We start from the raw sequence: 19,659 nt of genomic DNA, 5'->3' as shown, positions 1-19,659 counted from the left end.
TTTCAGTGGTTTTCAAGGACATACCGTTACAGCGCGAGAAGGCCAGACTCATATCGAATTGCATTCCTATGTTACGAAATTGTGCCTTTAGCAACGAGATCCCTCTTCCCTGCCTCAATTCTAGTATATACCTTGTGTAGCCATACCATTGTTCACCATTGCAGAAGATATTAAAGACAGCATAGCAATGAGCCGAGTGTGTTTCAAGCATATAGAATGTCTTGAAATGCTTTCATCCATATCTTCGTTTAAGCACCTCTTTTCGAGCGTTGAGTCAAAACGTCTCAAACGTGCTCGAAGAGGGTAAAAACAGCAAGGCAATGAGTTATATACTTGGACCTACTTGAGAATTTACTTGGGACTAGGGCAAATAAGGATGGCAAAAGTAAAGTGAAGTCTCAGGTTGGGTCTTCCTCGTTCAAGTGTTGGATGTTACAGTCCACAAACTCCCAATTGGAGCTTCAAGTGGTGTAAACTGATGATTCCGGGAATCAACTTGAAGAAATAGTAGCAGAAATTTGTTTACGGTGCATCCGCTCTCAGTAGTTCACTAAGAATCAAACTGTGAGTTCCACGGGTTTAGGCGAATATGTCTGCAGGTATAAAGGCGTCATTTACACAATTTGGACAGTCCTACGTCAAATATCATACTTGAACGTCCTCGGATGATGTCAAAAGCACAGCGACCGCATAACAAAATTCTGGCATCTGCGCAGGTATGTGTCTTATTGAAGGAAGAGAACCCCTGGAGAAACCACTCCTGCTGTACGACTACAGTCAGTAGTCACAATAATGTTTATTGAAGTACAGATTATTTTATCGCTTTTTACTCGCTCTAACATGTCAACACGTTATCAGGTGGGTCACATAGGAGCCTTTCCCTTGCTTGTAATTACAGTATCTATAGATTCACGTTTGTAAGCTCCATCATCTAACAGTCCTTCAAAGCGCCATTGCGTGTTTTGAGCTTCGTGCATCATGGCACGGTTTCGAGTTGGTGATGACGGAGACAACCTGGCAGATGGTGGAGCCGATACATTCCCTGTATTAATAGGAGATGGAGCAAAGAAACTATCGGTCTTTAATCCCATGTGGCTGACAATCGAGTTCTGGCGTTCACGAGCCCAGTCCGAGCCGAAATGAATACCACAGTGACGTACCAGCAGCCCACCAATCACAGCAAATCCTACAAAGCCTGCAGACACTACTATGGCGATGATGGTTGTGCGATTATTGCTGGTACCGGTGTTGTTAGGGTCGACGATAAAAGCAGCCAGAGTTGCTTCGCGTGCCTCTGCTGGGTTTGGTGATTGTCGCAGAAGAGCAGGTGATGGGATTGCGTTATGGGGTATTGCAGCTGGTGTTTCTTGAGGTGAAGCAGCTGCAACTGGCTTTGGTGCTATTGTTGGAGAGGGATTCGGATTTGATGGTACAGGTGATGGATTCACTATTGCTGGTGCTCGAGACGGTATTACTGGTGCGGCAGAGGGTACGACTGGTGCTGCAGATGGTATTACAGGTGCTGGAGAGGGTAGTACTGCTGCTGCAGATGGGATTACCACTACCTTATTTGCTGCCAAGTTGGAAGTAACTCCATTGATTGACATTTTTATCAGATCGTTTGGACCACTTGCATAAGAATATCCGTTAAAAGCGGTGTCAAGACAGAATATGGGAAGCTTGGATGCTGCAGTCCATGTTACAGTAGCAGTACAGCCTAGCACGTTTGAGTTCGGAATAGTATTTGCCTGAATGCATTTCTGTCCATTTACCACAACAGCAGTTTCGTTTGCCTAAAATGAGATAGATATTGCTTAATACCATGCAAATGGGACAAAAAGTGAATCGACAGACGGAAACAAAGACAAAGAACTGGTTTGAAAACATATTCAAATCACGAAGGAAGTCCCTGGGATTCATGACTTCACCGAGTACCAAAAACGGAAAGCTCACCACGAAACTATCAGCCACACACGTTACATCAACCGGAGTTCCTTGAATGCTGCCACAGATAACCCAAGTTGGTACTACTGGTGCATTTGTGAACCAATTAGTTCCTCCTCGCAATGTTCCCTTTACACCAGTACTAGCTACGCCTAAGAATTTCAGTTTACAAAGCGTTAGCACACTGCTTCAATGACTTTCAATGCGGCAAAGCAGGAAAATTTAAGTCAATGAGGGATCATTGGCTCTCAATGCAGTGAAGCGGAATGATTCACTAAGATGACCACCCCAATTCCGAAAATAACGTTCATGACAGTCTATGATTGACTCGTAAACTCGAATTCAATGCGAAATTTGAATTGATGATACGTACTGTCACAGAAAGTGAATGCCATCGTCATGTCCAAAAATTGATTCATAGCATCAGTGTATCCCACCATCGTCACAAACATCCATGATAGAATAGCAATACACTGAGTCGGTCTTAGCCATATGAATGGCCTTGAAGGCCTTTTGTGACCCATATCTCGTCAATGTTTCTCTTGTCAAGTTCGACGTGACCCTCTCAATTATTTGGCCAAAGGTTCCCCGGAATGCACACAGGCAATGAGATTACAATAACAAATTTGTCTGAAAGTGACAGGTAAACCTGCACCAAATAAGAGATACTGCTGGTTTGGATCTTGCCGTTGCAGGAATGTTGCATGTTGCGGAATCAGTGAATCAGTGGCCCAACGAGTTGGTGGAGATGTAAGTTTTCAAGCGAGAAGAGTCATCAAGCGGCAGATTGCATAACAGCAGGCTTGAGGAGCTCGGTTTGATCTGTCTTGTTTGCATCTCGTCCACTGAAATATCAAATAGCTCCACTATCAAATAGTTCACCTATCAAATAGTTCAAATGCTTTCAATTCCAACCAGCAAAAGGGAGAGACCAAGACGTTGCTTGCATGAAAGAGATCATGTCGTGTGAAAGTGAACACTTGAACGTTTCCTGCAGGATTGTACACATACAGCGACCGCCTATGAAACTGCGCTTTTTGAAGAGATAGACTGAATACACACGTACAGAGTGAGTGTGAACAATTGTATTGTTCTAGAAATAAAGATGAAGCATAAACTACATGCGCGAATCATACTTCATGCCACGTGTTGATCCATAACTATATCTCAACACTCCCCCTGCAACACGAAATGGCGTGACCAAAAAAAAAAACCCTACCCCTACCCAAATGTCAACCTTCTGAATCAAACTACAAAACTTCAGCCAAAAGACAGAAGTGATGCACGACTCCATATTCCCAATTGCTCAGTGCACTGTTTGTGCTTATTGGCTGGTAATGTCTTGGTAAGAATGTCTGCTGGATTCTGATTGCCAGACACAGATTTGATTTCAATTTGTTTGGCTAGCACCATATCCCGTGTCCTCCAATACTTTGGGTCTACATGCTTATTCGCATTTGTCCTTATGTAGCCCTCTTTTATGGTACGGAAAGCAGCTTCATTATCTTCAAAGACTGGGATTGGTGTCTTCAATATGGTAACATCAAGAGTGGTTTGCAGGGTTGTTAAAAAGTTGGCCAACCATGATATCTCACGAGTTGCTTCATATAGGGAAATCAATTCGGCTTCAAATGCGGAGGTGGCAGTAATAGTCTGTTTGACGGATCTCCAATGGAATGCTGTGTCGTTCAACATCAAGACATATCCTGTCTGGCTTTTCGACGTTGTCGAATCGGAACGATAACCAGCATCTGCATACACTTCTATCTTGAAATCCTGGGCTTTCTTAAAGAACAAACCATGGTCAGGTGTATGTTTCAGGTATTGGCATATATGCTTCAATCCTTTGTAGTGTCTATAAGTCGGATTCTTACTGAATCTCGCTAATAGGTTCACACTGAAGCTGATATCGGGTCGTGTACTGTTGGCCAAGTAGGAGAGCATTCCAATACAGGAACGATATGTCGTCATGTATGGATATGGTGCTTCTCCTTCACGTCTTGCGCCATATATGTCTTTGCCAAGCTGGACGGATCGGACTTCAAGTGGGATCTTTTGTGTGCTAGTATGTTCCAAGTTCATCATGGAGATAATCTTTTGCACCATTTTGCTTTGATGTACGAATACACCTGTGGGTAAGTGATCAATTTCAATGCCAATGCAGGCTGATACTTCGCCAAAGTCCTTCATCTGAAAGTGCGACTTTAACATTGTCTTTGTGGACATGATTGCCTTTTCTGGACCCATTAAGTTTGTATCATCCACGTAAATGCTTGTGATGATGGGTCCATCAGGAGTGTTCTTAAAGAACACACTTGACACTCGGCTGATGTAATAAAGTTTTCTTTTCTTAACATTTCAGAGTATTTATTATACCATTGTCTTCCAGATTGTTTCAACCCGTACAATGATTTTAACAATTTCACACAGGGACGTTGGATATGTGAAGGAACATGTGCACCTTCTGGCACTTTCATGTATACATCTTCTTCCAAGTCACCGTACAGAAATGCAGTCTGCACATCTAGTGCGTGAATTTGCCAACTCATGATGGAAGATATACCAATCAAGAGTCTATATGTCGCAATATCTAGCACAGGACTATATGTTGCATGATAGTCGATGCCGTATCTTTGATTGAATCCTTTTGCTACTAGTCGTGCTTTGTACCTTTTGGTAGGTTCAGTCTTAATGGTCAATACTAAACGATTGCCAATCAATCTTTTGCCTTTTGGTAGATCTATAACCTCACTGAATACTTCACGCTCTCTCATTGAGTCATATTCAGATTTGATTGCTGCTTTCCAGGACGGCCATGTTGGAAGCTTCTTAGCTTCATCAACAGTCTTCGGAACCACTTCATTTGAGATTGACGTTCCGTAAGCCAGTATGCTCTCCTCTGGAACTTCAATTTCAGCAAACTTAATAGCAGCATCATGATGTAGGAGTGTCTTCTGTCGTGTCCGTGGCAGAGATTGGTCCACTTTGAATCCTCTTGGTGCCAACGGAGCACCATCAGCGTCAAGATCATTTAGATCTGGGAAGAACTCGTCAGCTGTGATGAGGGAAGGCTTCTTAGCTTTGGTAGCTATTGTGGTGCTTGATGAACCTGCAGCTGGAGTCTTCAACTGTGCCTTCAGAGATTCTGTCTTTTCTTGAGTTGACTTCGGACTATGGTTGTTGTCATCTTGTCGTCGTCTCTTTGAAAATGAATGTGCATTGACATCATCCTCTTTGCTCGACATTTGTTGTCGCTTGTTAGGCACACTATTCTTCAAGATCAATGAGTTATCTTTCAGGATTTCGTATCTGTTTTGAAGCAGAGTTTCGATCAACTGGTTTGCTAAGGTCTCATTAGGATCATCATCATGTGGTTCTTCTTCAACAAAGTCACCATGAATTGTCGGAAACGATGCCTCATTGAAGACACAATGTTTGAATCTTGGAATGCTCACGAGACTCTTAATCTGAAGAGATAGACTGAATACACACGTACAGAGTGAGTGTGAACAATTGTATTGTTCTAGAAATAAAGATGAAGCATAAACTACATGCGCGAATCATACTTCATGCCACGTGTTGATCCATAACTATATCTCAACACTTTTCTCAGGCAGATTTTAGGTTTTTCGGATCTCGGACGCATTTGGAACACGCATGTAAAACGAGTATTCATGCAGGTATTATTTTACATGATGCAATTTATTTACTGCATCCTCAAAAGAGTCCTTTTAAGTAGATTACTAAAACCATAACAAAATGAGTTCTTGAAATGAATGCTGTTCAGCATTCTCGAATCTTTCTACCATTTATAGTTGGTGCAGTGCAGTTCGCTCACTGGAATTTTCTCACTCATTGGCCTATGCAACTGAGGCTTCCAATCCTGAAAGCGCATTGTAAAGGCACCAGCGGCAAACTTCATTATGTATCTTCGACGCAACTTCCTTTATAGTTCAAAGTGTCGAGCCACAAAGATACCGACTACTAGAAGAAGTACTCCTATTACTGACAGACCAATTACGAGACCAGTCGCAATTAAGATTTCTCCAGATGAAGCTGGTGCGCCAACTGCCTGCGCGTTTATCATTCCAGCATTCATTGTTGCCAGTGATGGGTTGATCGATACTATTCCCATTGCAGGTGCTGTAGATGAAGCCATAGAGGGTAGTCCCGCTGTTGATGTATAAGTCAATAGGTTTGACCGATACTATAATAGCAGAAGGCACTGATGGTGAAGCTCCTGGTGATGCTAATTTCACTACTGCTTGAGTAAGAGGCGGCGCGGCACAGTTGGACTTGTTGCCGCCAATGGTCTAACTTCGGGCGAGGCAGCAACCAGAGTAGAAGCCAAACTGCCAGAAGACGACGGTGAGTGCAATTGTTTGAGTTTCAAATCACGAAGTAGTAGCACATCAAAGACGACCCTTGCATGAATCAAATTATCTAAACGACTTCAAGAGAAAAGCAGTTTATTTAATGATTCTTCTCGAAAGAATCTTTTCAAGGAAATTACTAAAATCATGACGAGATGACATTCACTTAAGTGCTGAAACACTCGAATTTCTTTTACCATTTGTAGTCAGTGTAGTGCGGTTGACTCACTGGCATGACTCCATGACTGACATGCTCACTCACTGGCCTGCTCCATGACTGAGGCTTCCATTCTTGCGGCCCCATTGTAAAGGCTCCATCACCATACTTGAATAAATACCAACGGCGCAGCGTCCTCCACACCTCAAAGTGTCGAAACACAAAAATACCGACTACTAGAAGAAATACTGCTACTACAGACACACCAATTGCGATACCAGCCGCAATTGAGATTCTTCGAGATGAGATTCCTACACTGGTTGCTTGTGCGTTCAATAGTCCTGCGCTGATTGCTGCCGGTGATGAATTTGTATATACTATCCCGTTTGAGTGTGCTACAGACGGCACAATGGTAGGTCTTCCCGCTGGTCCCGTAGACAGCACTGAAGCTATCCCTGGTGACTTCTTGGGCGTTGCTGCTGGAGATGCTAGCTTTACTGGTTTCGATGGTATTGGTGGAGCAGCTGATTGAGCGACGGTCATGGGAGACGGTATGATGGGAATGGCAGACGGTGGAGCTGACGGTTGAATTACTGGCGAAGGCAAATCAAGGGATGCTATAACTGGAAAGGGGACCGTTGGTGATTGCATTGGCGATGCTGCTGCTGGTGGTGGTACTACCATTACTTGATGCGATGGTATCGGTGGAGCGGCTGATACTAGTATCGGAGACGGCATAACTGGACTTGCAATCACTGGGCTTGCAATGATTGGAGATGCTATGACTGGGCTGGCCATGGCAGGAGAAGCAATGACAGGGTTAGCAATTAATGGACTGGAGACTACTGGAGCAGGCGATTGAGCTACTTTCAGAGGTGATGGTGATGCTGCTGAAGGCAATACGGGAGATGGAATAGCATTCGATGGCTTGCTAGATGGCATAGCATTCGGCGACGCTACAGCCGCTGGAGGGGCCTGTGATGTCCCAGTCACCTGTGCAGCGGCGGCAGCAGCAACGTCACCTAATTTACCGTTGATGGATATCTTGACAGGTGAAGCAGGCGTATCTAAGAATGCCATTGCTCCAAACCCAATACTCGAGCAGTCTATCGCGTCTATAGTCCTCTCAATCCAAGACAAATCTGCGACACACCCAGCATTTGAGAGTTTAGATGCGGTAGTCCCTTGGACACATTGTTGGCCATTCATCATCAGGGTGGATGAGTTCATATTATAGCCCTTGTCGCTGCATTTTATGTTTATTCGTCGGTCCTTGATACTACCACAAACAATCCAAGTGGGTGCGACTGGCACTACGTCGGTAATAAATTGTATGTTGCCTCTCGGCATTCCATATTCCACTACAGAAAAATCACATGGAAGTCAAATGAGATGTCGTCCCGAGACATTATCAAAGGAAGCAGACACGTTCGGAAATGGAAACTCACCCCAACAAGACGAGAACTTGGTGGTCATGTTGAAAACGGTTTGACTTGCACGTCTTTGGTGGAAGCGACCGGCCCCTTTAGGAACCAGCAGAGACAGCAAGACTACAATAACACATAGATTTCGTGACAACAAGTCCATACTTGGATCACACAGTTGGAGATTTTGGAGTGGCGCGTCTGCCTACTCTAACAGTACACGAGAGAGAGGAACTCTCTTAAGCGAGGCCTACAATTACGAGGCGGCTGTTTCTGGACTCGTTATAGATGTTTTACTTTCGTTCTGTCTTCGTTTGTACGCTGGCGTTTGGGTGATCTAGAAAGTTGTGCCTGATAGTGGGTCGAGAACCACCTTTGCTGTTGGATCCTGAATCGAAAAGCACCATCGTCAGCTCCTGCTTTGTACTATACAAAGCGATGTTATGTGTTCAATCCATCGATGCTCTTGACGTGACAATTGTCTCGAGCCAAACAAAAATTTGATGTCCTACCATACCATCGAAAACACCTGCAGTGTCGGAAAGAGTTGTTCAACTTGAATTTCCCGAATTGAATTGTCTTGTCTTGAACTCGATCCATCGATTCACCGTGGCGAAGTGAAGCTTACTTGATGACGATGCATTCCATCTGGACTTGGATAGTCAAATTTGACGACCAAACAGCGACGGAAACGTGGTCCCGAAGACAGCAGCGATAATTATCACATAAATTCATTGTTGAGGGGTTTTAGAAACACGCCAATTACATAAAAAGCGTTTTATATCGCGACTCAACTCGACCTATCCCATCGTCCCTTTACTAGTCCCATAGAGAGACGCTCGAAGCAGCATTAGATGATGCGACCGATGCAGGACCCAGCTGAGGCTGCTGCCATTTAGCATTAGCAGCAGCATGCAATCCTGCTCTATCAAAGCGAGGAGTGCTAGCATTACTACTGGAAACAATACCAGTAGGAGTCACTGTAGCTCCTACTCGTACCGCTGCACCGGGTATCGTCGGTACAGGCCCGGCGGGTGGTTTCCTATTATCTAATGCATGGAAAGCTTGTGTGAAGCTCTTCCTTACAGTATGCCTCCTCATCCCCTGACCAGTAAAAAAGTTTTTGTCGGTGTGGGCATTGTGGTAATGGCACCAGCGAGTCCACAAATCAAAGTATTGCACCACGAAGATGGCAATAGCAACCACTAAGATGAGCACAATTGATACTATTATGGCAACAATAGCACCTGTTTTGGAGCCAGCTCCAGAAACGGGTGTTGGGATGTCTACAGCGGCTGCTGTAGGTTGTATATTTATAGATGCTGGCAATAGTCCAGCATCCACTGGTGATGATGTTGCTGATGCTAGCATGGGTTGACGTGTTGGTGATGGTATTGCTGCATTTGATGGGGCAGCTGTACGTATCGGTACTACTACGTTTGATGAAGCGACTATAGGTGAAGCGACAACGGGTGCTACTGGGTTTGGTTTTGGTGAAGCAGCTACGGGTGTGGGTACTATTGGTTTTGGTGACTCGATCAAGGGTGCTACTGGAATGGGTGGAGCAACTGATGGTTGAGCTGTTGCTGCTGCTACTTTCATTGCTGTAGTTGGCGTTACACCTTGAGGAGCAACACTTGGCAGAGCCCCTGCTAATTGAAGATCCCCTATCTTGCCATTGATTGATAGCTTTACATCACCTGCACTACTAACATTATCATTCAAGAACGCGTGGCCGTTAAATGTTAGTTGGTCACAGGGTATGGGGTCGGTTGACTGTTGAGTCCACTTCAGAGTCGACACACAGCCAGGATTTGCTTGATGGAGTGCAGTTGATGCCTTTATACAAGTTTGGCCGCTATGTATTACTACTGGGTTTGTTGAATTCATATTCCATGTGTTGTTGGTACACTCGAGATTTATATTTCGAGTATTGAGGAATCCACAGACGACATATGTCGGTGCGAACTCTGGAACGGCCAGATCTGTATGGAATTGTATGTCTCCATAGGCATTACCAGCAACATCCGCTAATAAATGGTGGTGTAGATGTTAGCAAAAGGAGTCATGGTGAAAACATTTGTCAAAAATGAACAATAGATGCAAGAAGTACAGAGTATTGCTTGTCTTTGAGTAGCAACAAGAATTCTAATTTGAAGTGATATTGGAACATACCCCAGCAGTGAGCAAAGCTAACAGTAACATTGTACATGTTAACGGCCATCACGCCTTGGAGAAGCAGAAGGGATAGATATAAGATGAAGCCAGACTTGTTGAGGACCCTTAGATCCATGTGGCAGTGCTTCATAAATAGCTCTTGTTAGTAGCACTTTGTTGGTAGTTCTTGGATTTGTTCAAGTTGGTGACTTTGCAAATTTTGCAGAACTTTACGAGGCAGAACAAGGCTGAGTACGTGATTGCTGTATCGATCCGAGGACTTCTGTATGTACCAATAGAGCTTCACACAGTTCAAGCTGGCCACAGCGATACCCCGGGTAGTTGAATAACAGAGGATGGTGGGGAGTTGTGGACGTTGTAGATTTTGGGCGTATGAGCGATTTCTCACGAAAAGGAGGACATCCAAGCATTTTTAAACAAAATTTTTTAGCGACGGGTCAGCAAGAACAGGCGAAAAAACACAAGTGCCTGAGCTGATGAAGATCACACACTGCCCACGTGCAGATTCAAGCAGCCATGAGATCCAGCATCAATAGAAGTGGCCAGCCCCATTGAGCGTCGTTCTATAATATAAGATAGACATTGTCGAAGAGCCTAGGTCAGTTCGAGATGGTTCCAACAATATGACATGGATATGACTCAATCGTGCTCAAAAACCCACGCAGTTGCCCACTCACACGTACAGAAACACTGCTCAACCTAAAGAGAGGCAAGCTGCGGCTACTATTATTCCTGTCTTGTGCATACCATTATCTCACGCACCCGGCACACTAACTTGCCAACTAGATCTTTATAGTTTGCGACAGGAAAAAATCACCACAGTCACGGTTTTCGTAACGACCAAAAGCCACATATACAAGAATGCAAGGAGACGTTGCTCGACATGTCAAAGACGCATCAAATCATATGCCACCTTGGAGGAAATCATTATGCACCTCCATCGAGTCAAACTATGCTGATGATCAACAGTCAATGTATTGCTCCTTGGCAACTATCAAGCCTTTTGGACGTGTACGTATCATTTCAACAGTATCAAACAAGCAGTTCCAGTGGATTTCGTGATAGTTCGTGGGTGATGACACAACATGAGAGACGTCAACCAGTCAGTCACCTGTGTGATCTCAAAAGTTACTCACAAAAACCACCTCAAACAATTTCTTCCATCGGGCCTAGTCTATATTAACCCCCTGTCAATCGTTATACCTAGGTCGCAAACAGAATTGTATTCTTTCGAGGCTTTTTGACAGACGATCAACCTGAAACTACTGACGAGACTACTACAACCACTGAACAAAAACCACCCGTTGCCGCTGCTACAACCACCGATCAAACAAAAGAAAAAGAAGCCGACGCCGTCAAACCACCCGTATCTTTGGTAGAATCTTTATTAAAATCACTGGGAATCTCATACCCAAACATTGCCGCTTCCAATCTCGAGCATCCGAATCGATCTCCTGATGTATTGAACTCGGTATTGGTCTTTATTGCTGATGCAAGAGCTGGTTCTGTCCAAGATATCCTCAAAGGGTCAAAGTGAGTTGTTGTTCTGACTGCTGCTGTCACCTAATTCTAGACTCTTACCGAAAGCTTTACATCGATTGTTAGGTATGGTGAAGTCTGTTGGTTCTTTCCGCATACCAAGGAACAGTGGAGATTGAGTGGAACTAGTAAGTCATAGAATCGTGGCATGTTTTGCATATTTCCTCGCCTACTTTAGAATTGATGGCAATACCTTCCTTGCAATACATATCTTGCAATGCCTTACTTACGATTCTTATTCAAACAGTTCATGTGGTCATGGCCCCAGATCATCCTTTAACAAAGTCTCACCAAGTTGCGCCTCCTTTCTCGGATCACCCTGAACTATCAGGTACCACGAAAACGCTTACAAGCGATTTATCCCAATTGCCAATACTCATCACCATTCCACGTCTTTAGCAATGATGGACTGGGAAGTCAAACGACTAGCTATATGGCACAAAATCTCAGATCTGCGACGTGCATCTTTTGCCTGGCCTACTCCTGGAGGTGCCAAAGAAGACGCTCGCACTCCATGGATTAAGGACTTGCCAGCATCACCTCTGCCAGACTCACCTTCAGACTCTCCAGCAGCTGGTGGACATAAGCAACAAAAGCCAGCTGATGGGCAAGCAGCACTAGCTCCATCAACTATCGCAGATCCAAATGCAGATATTGTATCTCCTGAACCGCATCACCATCACCATGCGGCTCATCAACATCAGAAAATGAGGGAATATCAGGGTCAAGCTCTCAAAAACTTTTGGTATGCTTATCAAGGGAATTTCCTAGTATTTTTTTGGCGTTGGACTAATTTACATCTTTTCAAGTCTGTTGTTGCTTGAAGTGGACGGTGCAGATCTACTCAAATTAGCGGCGATACCACACTCTCGAACAAAGTTCCGTCGTGGAATGTCACCCTTGGTGTCAGCAAGCCACAATGTTGATATTCAAGCCCATCTCTCATTGGAAAACAGTAGCAGTGGAGCATGGTCCACCTTTGAGACCAATCCTTGAAAGAGATAGGAGAGATGTTGGTATTGCTTGGATTGAGGATTGGAAACATAAAATAGTAGTATATCAAAAAAGCGATTGGTTGGTATTGCTAAACACAAAAGAACAACATAGTTTTTGCCCTTTTTTACCAAATAAAGCCTTTGAATTATATGTAACCACAAACAGAAAGTGTGTGCAATGGGGTTTATCTACAAATGCGCTTGTCGCCTAGTATCTCTTTCGTAATCGTTCATTCTCTGCAGTCAGCCTTCTAATCTCTTCAACAAGTGGCTCAACTGGAGAATGTTTCTTGACGAGTGCTTCCATTTCAGCCTAGTGGTTGACGAGAATCGTTAGGATCCAAAAGAGCCAAATAATCCACCAGACAATTAAAGATCATACCCTTTGGTTTTGAAACTCCTTCAACATTTCCAAATGCATATTCTGTAAATCATTCTTGACTTGACGTTTAAAGTCACTTAATGCATCGTCTATTACTGATTCTATAAGCTGGTATTGGTATCCTTGTTTGTTTTGTGTTGGTTGTTGTTGGTGTGGTAGTTGCGGTGGTTGTGGTTGTGATGTTTTTACAGGTGGTTGTTGTTGATCTATGTGTTGTTGTATTGGTGGTCGAGGAGCTGGTGGTTTATTTGATGAAGGTGTTGTCGTGGCGGTTGGCTGTTGTTGATGTTGGAATGTGGCAGTTTGTTGTGATTGTTGTTGTTGTTGTTGACTAGATCCCGTTACACCAGTTCTAGTTGATCTATTCGTGTTCGATAGTGCTGCATCTGTTATAGCACTACTATTACTATTCGATTTGGCTGCAGCAGGGACAGCTTTACCAACCAATCCACCATGATGATGCTGACTTCCATTTGTAGACTGTGTATGATGATCATGACGATGACTCTGATCTGCAGCAGCTCCTGATGATGACGAAGACGTCGCAAATGCGACTCTTCCACTCCTCCCGTCCGGCAGACTCTCAGCACTTCTGCTACTCTTCATTCCGCTACCATTACTAATAGCAGAATCGTGTCGTGTGCTAGCAGCAGATGATCGTGGATCTAATGTAGATGATGTTGGTCCTCCTGCTCTAGCAGTAGTACTCTTTTTGATTTGAAGTGATGATGTGTTGTTGTTGGTGTTTGATGATGGCAATGGAGCTGGTGTAGGACTGGCAGAGGTAGTATCCGGTTCGCTTCGATTTGCTGTACTGATTCGTTGTGGATTTACTGGTGAAAACATATCCATGATGTCTAAGTTAACAAAGAAATATTAATGTTTGGATGTTGTTGCTGCGAGTGTAAATGCGACTGACGTTGAGTCCCAAGAGTAGGTTTATCGAGTCTATTAGATGCATGTCGTTCCATTCTAGCTGATGACTGTTTTTGTTCAAATGGAAAGCGTAGTTCTTCGCACGTTCCCTGCAACTTCTTGTTGTTTGGAAACCGATGGCACAAAAGTCGACTTGAACCATGGCTGCTCAGGAGGCTCTTACACTCCTCGACGCTACAATCGGATGATTTTATATATTATTCAATGACTATAACAATAATAACTTATTTTTCACACGTGCGCAATAAGTAGTGTTCTAGATGTGTGTGTTTTCCAATCTCATTGATCCATCACTAGCAGTAGCAAGCAATGGTCCTACATTCATTTCCTTCCATGATGACCAAACAGCTTCAACCTTGTCTCTCGAAACATCATTGACCAAAATGCAAAAGATGGCATCGTAACCTCCAGCTATGTAGGTATGATTGTTGGTGTTAAAGGGTTAACAAAACAGAGATCGAAAAAAGTTGCTCGAATTACCTCCAGGCACTCCAGCCATGAGAACACCAGGTTGCGATTGACACGCATCTAACAAACGTGTTTGCTCTAGTGGTTCAACAGCAACATTTGCCAATCGGCTCATTTCTCGAAGACAGTGACGAACATCCTAATCAGCAAAATATCGTATAATCACGTCAAACAATAGACTCTCTTCTGAGATATATCAGAACATTGCCACTACCTGAAACGACTTGTACACATCAAACAAGGCCTTGATGATGATGGCCTCTTCCGCCATTGCCTTCTTTGATAAGACATCCCACTAAACGAGGAGGTCAATTCAAATTGTCATCTCACGTTTTCCCAGCACTTTTTTTGCATACGCATACCTCATTAGCAGGCACACGGGAACATGACGATATGGCCCAATTATATGACATTCCTCCACTCTTTTGCAATTCCACCATATACCGAAGTCCAGCTTCGACTTGCTGGTTTTTTGAGTGTAATTCATTCCATAATGAATCGGCTACAGGTAAAAAAAATGGATACATAAGCTTACAAAATGGAGTATTCCCAAACCAGCATCTCCGTCTGATTTCAACTTACCTTCATCAGGTTTTGCCTTCCTCCAGGCCAACACTTGGGACACCAATTTCGGGGTACTGCTGCCAGCATCAATATCAGCCAGCATGAGTCTAAACCCAGCTGGCAACTCAAACGGTACATCAACATCATCCCATTTATCAGTTGAATTGATAATCGACAATAATTCATCGACATTGATTGCATCTTCACCACTAGCCTTGCTCTTCTTCCCATGTTCTTCCATAATACCATCAATAACAGTGGGCGAGAATCGTTTATACGAATGTGATCCTCTTACAGCAGCAGATACATCAAATCCTGACCCGACTTTGCCTTGTGCAAGACAATGGGATAGTTGAGCGAGATTGTGTATGAGTGTCATGTCTTTGGGTTTTGATGATGAGGTCATGTCTACAGCTTTAAAGTGGGCTAGTAGAGCGCCGGTGAGGGACGCAATCATGGCAGCTGATGAGCCGAGTCCTGTTTTGTGAACTTGGGATAGTGTGGTATGTGTCGGACAAAATGGAGGTAGTTGTTCTAGTGATGCGTATGATAGTGGTAGCGATCGTTTTGATAACTAATACGAGGGTAATTTTTAAAACAAATAAGTAAATTTCAGAGCAGAAAATTTCATCAGATTCGGTGACAAACCTCTTCACGTTGAGAGTAAAAGTCATTGTGTCCACGTATCGTGATATCTAGTCCATCAGCAAGTATACGCGCATATTCCTTTGACAGAAGAGAACAAGCAGCCAATGCATACCGCACCGTAATCTCCAAGTATCCATTCGACTTTTGGTTGGAGCTGCAACAAAAGGAATCAGACTATCACGACACAGATCAAGCATAGCTTCCAAAAAAAACCTGATAGGCCTCAAATTAAACCCATTTTCAACTTGATATTCCCAGTATCCATCCAGGAACTGTGGGCTCTTGACGATAATCAGGTTGTTTGATGATCGTGATGAATGGCTTAATGGTTGTATACTGCAGTAGAATCTTGATGAAGTGGCAACCACCAGCCCTGAATATGCACGATCAAGTACCAGGTAGCCTCCCGCAACGAGCACTTTACCGGGTGCTGACATGACACTATGGTGTGTTTAATTGAAAAATTGCAAGCTGGAAAATGAGACAGGTAGAGCTGATGACAATGAAAGGAATGCATAATCTTACGTGGTAGTGTCCATTCTAACGACTGACGCCTCGCTCTCCAAGTGATCACCTAATTAAAATGGGTTGGAGACAATGAAACCCAGTAGAAGTTTGGATTGTTTGATGAACGATAGATAGGCAAGCAATTGGAAGGACTTTTTTGGTACACGTTTTAAGCAGTAAATTCCGTTCTATACTACACATTTAACATATTTAGTATATATTTATATATGCCAGATACGTAATGTCCCGTCAGTGCTAATCCAAAGTTCTTCATCGCCAATTAGCCTTATACAAGAGCGTGACGGCTTCTCTTCGGCGACTTGCTTTTGCATCAACAGATTTCCATTGCGTAGAGACCATGATCGTAGATATCCATCATTGCCAGCTTTGTGTATTTGAACAAGAAGATGGTCAGAACGCAACACCAATGCAGCGAAAGGCGACCGCACTAGCATACCTGCAAATACCACAGACTCCATTTCATCAGTGACAAATCGCTTCTGTATACAATATGTCGAGTCACCAAAGTCCAGCAACGGCGCTGAGGCGTTGCGACAATCCCAAAAGTGAAGCTTTGTCGAAATTAATGTTAGTTCATTTGAGGATGTGGCAATTCCTTGGCTATTTTGTTGTACCTTGCCATCAAAAGTAGAAGTCAGCAATCTAGTTCCTCCATTCAAGGCCTGTATACATGTTACAGCAACGTCATGCCGAATGGTCGGATTCTTTGATTTAGACGTCACTGGACGGCGATAATCTATGCCTCGTTGAACACGTAAATCAAATAATGCTACGCTTCCGTCTCGACAACCACAAAAGACTTGATTCGCCTAAAATTGAGAGTGTCAGCTGCTGCCACCATATATGACTTGTACATTTTTGTGCCGTTACTGTATCATCGAAAGTAAGGGCCAGAGCATCAGATGGCGTATAAAATGCTGAAGGCTCGTCTGGAAGCAAATGCACATCAGAGCGCACAATCACTCCTGATGACGTGCCAATGGCAAACTTTGACGAATATTTTGCGGTTGCAGAGGCCCATATCATTGTAGGCCGAGAAGGTTGACACCGATACAAGATTTCTATCGAAAACGGTTGTTTCAGTTTCCACAGCCAGTGACAAGGGAGAACGGAAAAGTCCAATACCAGGATATTCATCATAAAATCCTGGTCGATATTTATATATTTCCACACTGCCTGATACTTTTCCATATCCGAGCGTTGTTAATCTATATCATATACGAGAAGTGAACAAAACGAGTAACTGCAAGTTACGATTTATTCCTTACAGTAGGACATCTACGTCCCGGAACTGTGAGAAACGAAGTGAAGAGACTTCAGATATAGAGGTAGGGTATCCTCTCAGCTCTCCCAGACTGTCTCCATTCGCATTCATGAATCTACACCAATAAAGCTTGTCAGGGGAAGTGTTCTGATCTGAATAGCAACTACCAAGCACACTATTGTAACCTAACGTGATTCCAAAATGGACTCGTTAAACAAACCAGACTCTTAGTAGGATGCACATCAAAGTCCGAAATTGTATTCTCGGCCTTCAACGTTTTTCTTTGGCGAAGGTACTTGGACATGCATTCCCACGCACTATACAGGAAAGGCTTAAGCATGAAAAAATGGGCTGAAACTGACAATTCGATAACTTACAGCTGTTTCTGTATGCTTGAAACGGAATGCTCACGCTCTTGAATAAACATTGGTAGGGATGCGCCCGTCTTGCGATGAGTAACACGTCCAATACTCGTCGACGCATACTATATAATAGATCAGAAGAGTCAGGATACCAGATACGTCCATAATGCCTATTGAAATCATGCCTGTTCATCTTCTCGAATTCTCAATGCCAATCTAGATCGTTCGGTCTCTTCCGTTCGTCTTTGTATAGAAGCTTGCGAATATTGGGATGTAGCCCCGTTCGTGGTCGTGATCTTGAAGTACTTTCTCTTCTCAGCATCCTATGAAATTCCCAAACGAAAAAAAAAAAAAGTTAGATCAAGCAAAGCTTGATCAGTGAAACTTCTCACATAGAAATAGCCTGGTATCTGCATTATGCCATTACCGGCCACTAGGATCCGTCCTTTGCGCTTTCACGGAGGCTGCTTAGGCGAGGACCCAAAGCAAAATCAAGGAGATATTATGGACACAATCGGCCATAAATCGAAACTAGACCAGTTTCCTTGTCTAAAATGGGATTATATTTCTTATACACGAGAATTTGATACTACGGAGGTTCTATCACAATAAATTTATATGCAGGTACTCAAACGATTGTATGTGGCCTATGGTACGTCGTTTACGTGTGGTGATGGGTACTATGTCGGAAGAGGATCTGAAGGCCATACTATATATGTTAGGTCTTATAGATTGGAGATTGTGGCGGGACGGGACATTCTTCCCTCCACAAGAGTTCGCACTTCGTCGTTTGATACAACGATTAAGCATGTTCTAGAGGAGACGAAATCGCTAATGTTAAAACCCATACAAAACGACTTAGTGTCAAACAAAGTACGGATTGTTGTAAGAAAAAACATCAGACTTACGAATCAATAATACCGGTGCGACCGTTGTCGAGCCGCCTTACTCTTGATACGCTAATGAAATACGTTAGCAGTTACTCGAATATATCCATTAAATTCATGAGCTTACCAATCAGAAACATCCAAAACCTCAAAGTAGTCACCAGCAGTATATTCAAGACAATCTAATACACCAGATGCAGCAGACACGGCGATGGCAAAGCGAAACGGAGAATAGAATTCATTTTTATAGATGGTGCTTACGGTAGTAGTATAGCTAGTAGTGGCGGCAGCGGCAGTGTTGCAGTTGTTGTTGCATGCTTGGTTCAAGTTGATGTTGCTGTAGTAGGTGAGCTCTTCTGGATAGACCTTGAGCAAACTACGGGGCACCATACTAGCGTTTCGAGATTCGTTTTTGGCATCCTTTTTGTTGCTCTTCTTAGCATTGACTTTGGCAGTATCCTTGTGGTAGGAATTCCCAAACTGTTGTGGATGCTTGGTAGAAGTTTCGGAGATGGCAAAGATGGTAAAGACGGCGAGTAGTGCACTAATGATGGATGCCATGATGTATGATATATCTCTTCCTCCTATAAGTGCCTGCTTCTCTGGTCTCCTATTGCACTCTTTGAACGTTGTTGATGAAAAAAAGTGGTCGATATCACGAGAAGCGGGCAGGCGTTGACTTCCGGACAGAAACAGTCGTTTGGCTGTCAAAATCTGCTCCACGAATGAATTTACGTGGCAATTATTGCTGTTGCCTACAGGAACATGTTTCCATCTGGAGTGCGTTTGGATATCAAAAATTGACAGGCAGAGGCCCGGGAATGCCTTCAAGCTTCTTTTCGTCGCGGTGAATTGTGGAATCAAGTTCAAGACCAAACAAAAAATTCAATTCACGAAAGTGGAGTTGATCCCCTATGCTATGTACTTGGTGTGTTTCTCAACCCCTTAAACAATAAGGCACAAGGTTTATACAAAACGCCTCAGATCTTGTGCCGGATCTACTCCAAGGA

The 19,659-nt window shown here is 43.5% G+C and overlaps 2 protein-coding genes across 2 annotated transcripts; both read right to left on the bottom strand.

The window, feature by feature from the left end:
- Positions 1–3,204: 3,204 nt before the first annotated feature.
- Positions 3,205–5,189, bottom strand: SMI956 (DNA-directed DNA polymerase; the record flags this gene model as incomplete). Its single annotated transcript, XM_031166884.1, has 2 exons — positions 3,205–4,270; positions 4,351–5,189. 2 exons carry the CDS (start codon positions 5,187–5,189, stop codon positions 3,205–3,207), a joined length of 1,905 nt encoding a protein of 634 aa, XP_031027025.1.
- Positions 5,190–14,184: 8,995 nt separating this feature from the next.
- SmJEL517_g00955 (uncharacterized protein) lies at positions 14,185–19,210 on the bottom strand (the record flags this gene model as incomplete). Its single annotated transcript, XM_031166883.1, has 16 exons — positions 14,185–14,339; positions 14,409–14,535; positions 14,611–14,691; positions 14,759–14,898; positions 14,979–15,534; positions 15,609–15,762; positions 15,822–16,049; positions 16,134–16,182; positions 16,354–16,500; positions 16,573–16,687; positions 16,751–16,945; positions 17,007–17,197; positions 17,262–17,344; positions 17,405–17,515; positions 18,671–18,721; positions 18,777–19,210. The coding sequence occupies 16 exons, from the start codon at positions 19,208–19,210 to the stop codon at positions 14,185–14,187; spliced, it is 2,817 nt and encodes a 938-aa protein (XP_031027022.1).
- Between the last annotated feature and the right edge of the window lie 449 nt (positions 19,211–19,659).

The sequence above is a fragment of the Synchytrium microbalum genome, assembly GCF_006535985.1.
Source record: "Synchytrium microbalum strain JEL517 chromosome Unknown SmJEL517_scf0003, whole genome shotgun sequence".
NCBI classification, from domain to species: Eukaryota; Fungi; Chytridiomycota; class Chytridiomycetes; order Synchytriales; family Synchytriaceae; genus Synchytrium; species Synchytrium microbalum.
This window is presented reverse-complemented; position numbering and strand designations above follow the sequence as displayed.